Source organism: Olea europaea, chromosome 5 (genome assembly GCF_002742605.1).
Source record: "Olea europaea var. sylvestris chromosome 5, O_europaea_v1, whole genome shotgun sequence".
In the NCBI taxonomy this organism is placed as follows: Eukaryota; Viridiplantae; Streptophyta; class Magnoliopsida; order Lamiales; family Oleaceae; genus Olea; species Olea europaea.
Genome location: NC_036241.1, coordinates 13,582,517 through 13,586,353, shown reverse-complemented (window position 1 = coordinate 13,586,353; position 3,837 = coordinate 13,582,517). Strand labels below are relative to the sequence as shown.

The window sequence follows — 3,837 nt, the reverse complement described above, 5'->3', positions numbered from 1 at the left end:
TAAGGGCCTCCGCCAACATAAATTGAAAATTAAGGTAAAGTCTATAAAAATTGAAAATGTTAGAGCCCGTTGCTGCAAATTTCCCCTTTTTTTTTTATGAATAACAATATATTATATATTTATTCAATAATATGATGATATTTTCACTGCCAAAAAATTATCACTCTAAATGAATAACATTCTTTGACGTAAACTTAACATTTACCAATCAGGCAATCACCTACTAATAAGTAATAAAATCTCTACTAATGGTGCACCAAAGTGCCGTAAAAAATTGGGAGAAATAATAAAAGAGTGAGAGACAGAAAATAAAAACAAATATAACTGGCAGAAGATTCGTAGAAGGAAAGAGAAAAAAAAAAAAATTGAAACAAAAATACATATTAAAGAATTATTTGTCGAAAGTCTCCTAAAATTTTATAATGAATGTGAGACAAATTTTGATTTTTTTTTTTTTTGCTTAAAAATTATTGATATTTTAAATACACCAAGATTTATAAAGACTTCTAAACAATTTTATTTGAATTCATTATTATTTTTAAAGATTTAAAAGTCTTTATTTAATTCATCAATGATTTTAGAGAATTTCAAAAATTCTAGATTGAATATAACTAAATTTTTAAAAAAATATTTAAAACTCTCAATGGAATACGTGATCCTTAATCGACGTTTTTTGCAACTTTAGTCAGAGAAAAAGCTGAGCCTCTAGTAATTCTTTATATTTTATCTTTGCTAGGTCACATAAATGTTTTCTGTCATCCTGTTTGGTACTTATTATTTTTCAATAACACATTTTCAATCAATTTACTATTCAAAAACGTATTTTTACACAAAAATGTATCTATTTTCTTGGTTCTTTTTTACTCTCTCTCTCTCTTCTACGAGAAAATATATCGTAAGATTTAGTGGTATAATGGATAATTGGCGTAGAAACTTGAATGGCCCTACTATGCTTGTTCCAGGAAAAGCCCCTTGTCCAGGTCACATGGGCCCTGGACAGTGGCACCCCCTACAGGTGGGACCACCTATAGATTTGTCTACGCCAAGTAGGCCCCGTTTGCTCCAAGGCCCACCCCACCCACCTTGTCTGGTTCCCTTGTCTGTCCAGGATCAAAATAAGTTGCTTATAAGTTGGAATTTATTTGTGTGGATAAAAAATTACTTAACTAGAGGTTTCGCAACTTTGATTTCAACCATTTTAAGTATTGTAGAGAGCATCTTTAAAGTAAGAAAAAATATTATGCACTCAATTTTGGCTCTTTATTTTGCTTTTCTCAATATTGATTTTTCTTTATATTTTATTTAACATACTAACTTTTTATATGTCAATTGATCAATTAATTTAAATGTGATTTGAATAATTTAAGAAGTATAGCTCTTGTTTGTTTCCAATTGTTAGAAGAAAAGAATTCATTTTTTGCTTGCACGTAGGACCCAGGTGTGAGAGAAGAAATTAATGATCATGGTGAGAAGAAAATTTGGAAATAAATAAGGGGCATAGTATTGAAATATGTGATTTATTAAATGTAATTATTGTACATTAAGAGTAAAGAGTGAATTTAACTCTCTAAACTTGGTGAGTTAGAGTCAAACTCACCTCTATTTTAAAAATGTCCAAATACAATTTTTTGAAACTCATATTTAAGGAACGATTCTCTAAAATGAAGATCATTTTATACTTAAAAGGTCTTTAGAAAATGTTTTAAATGAGATATACACTAGAGTTTGACAATTCGATATACAATTCTCTCACAATGGAGGCATGCATCCAATAAAAAATCCCTAACCCCCTTTATTATGAGGGGATTGTACATAGAGCTATCAAATTAATGGACGCATGACAAAACCCTTCTAACAATTGGGCTTACTTTTGTCGCCGCCACCAATGTTCAGCGAAATCATTCTCATTCTACCCTTGCCCACTCTCTCTACTTTTCCCTGTGACAGAAAATTCCAAATTAATGATGCCCCACACTATCTTAAATATATGAATAAAATGTTAAAAACATCTTAAGAATTAATATAAAAAATTATTTTATTGAAAGAATATATAATTAAAAATAAATTTAAGGATAAGCGATATAAAATATCAAAATCAACCAAGGACTAAATTAACTCTGCTAATCTTCTTCTTGAAACTAGATTACGACCACATTCGAAATCGAAATAAAGCTTTAACTTTTGTTTGGGCCTCATTAATTATTATTCTATTTTTCTCTCTCATATATTTAACGACATAATTTTCTATAAAATTATATTATACGCAAACCAAAAAAAATTTCAAAAAAAAACTATTTTAACCATTTTTGGGGCCAAATGGGGGCTTACTGTACCTGCGAAACAGATCTTGTTCAAGATTCACTGTTTCCTTGTCAATATCCAAATCCTCATCTCTCTCTATAAATATTAATAATATTATTTTTTTCGGAATAAATATTTTACAATATTTATATATAACCAACGAAATACAATTTCAGCAATATGTTCCCCCGTCACCACGAAACCCACACTTCCAGCACCCCAACCAGCCAGTCAGCCACCGCCATCACCACCAACCGAGAATGGCAAATGAAGAAGCCGACAGCCAAAGCCACTCAACTCCGTTCACCACGAAAACTTACAATTCAACCTCCGCCGATGGTGGGAGTATCGATGTAGTCCGCCGTCCGCGCGGTCGCCCACCTGGCTCCAAGAACAAACCCAAGACGCCGGTTATCATCACACAAGACTCCGAGCCATCTATGAGCCCTTATGTTCTCGAAATTTCCGACAACACTGACATCGTCGAAGCCGTTACTCGGTTTTGCAGAAAGCGAAATATGGGGCTCTGTGTACTTCACGGAAATGGGGTTGTTGCAAATGTTTCCCTCAAACAACCGTCGTCAACTCCCGGCGCTGTCGTTACATTTCATGGGCATTTCAATATATTGTCGATTTCCGCTACTGTTTTGCCGGGAAATATTCCGGCGATGGACGACGGTTTCAAAATATCTCTGGCAGGGCCGCAGGGTCAGGTTGTAGGCGGGCTCGTGGTGGGGCCGTTGCTCTCCGCTGGAACTAATTATCTGATCGCCTCCACGTTTAATAGTCCATCTTTTCAGAGTTTGCCACTTGAACATGATCACCGACACTCCGGTGAGGAGCGGCAGAAGGAGCTTTCTGGGTTGGGAGATGGTGGCCCTACGCAGCCTGGGGCTGCTGACTCTAGTAGAATTCCCTCTTACAGTTATCAATCTTCTGAAGTGATTTGGGCACCCGCCGCTAGACAGCCACCACCACCACCTTACTGATTTATGACTTCATTCTGTTGGTGTTTGATCTTATTGAGAAAATTTGTCAGCTTTTTTTTTAATTAGGGTACATTTGATTGCAACGAATTTCATGAAAGAAGTTACTTCTGAAGAATTCGTTTTTTATCTTAACTATTTGATACGAAAATGAAAATGAAGTTCGAATTTCAAAATACAAACACTTAAATCATATTTTAGACCAATTTTATGGAAATCAAATTCCATTGATTTTGGTGATTTTTTCTTTTTTAACTTACATGAAATTGATTTGTCTTTTTCATATTTATAATCAAACGGACCTTTAGTTTAACTCAATCAAGTTTTAAATGATTAACGATGCTGTGAAGTATCAAATCTATTTATTGATTTTTTTGAACTATTCTTCTAATTTTGATGGATGAGAATTCTTGAATACATATTTGTTTGATCCTCATTCTTTGGAAAAAATGAATTATTCTATAGTGTTTTAACATCATTTCAATCACATATTTTTCAATAAAATAATATTAAACTTAAATTTAAAATTTTTTCTTATTTTTTAATCACA

At 33.2% G+C, this 3,837-nt stretch overlaps 1 protein-coding gene across 1 annotated transcript; it reads left to right on the top strand.

The window, feature by feature from the left end:
- Positions 1–2,474: 2,474 nt before the first annotated feature.
- LOC111394965 (AT-hook motif nuclear-localized protein 17-like) lies at positions 2,475–3,424 on the top strand. The gene has a single exon (XM_023021002.1). The coding sequence runs from the start codon at positions 2,562–2,564 to the stop codon at positions 3,288–3,290; it is 729 nt and encodes a 242-aa protein (XP_022876770.1). The 5' UTR covers positions 2,475–2,561; the 3' UTR covers positions 3,291–3,424.
- The last annotated feature ends 413 nt before the right edge of the window (positions 3,425–3,837 follow it).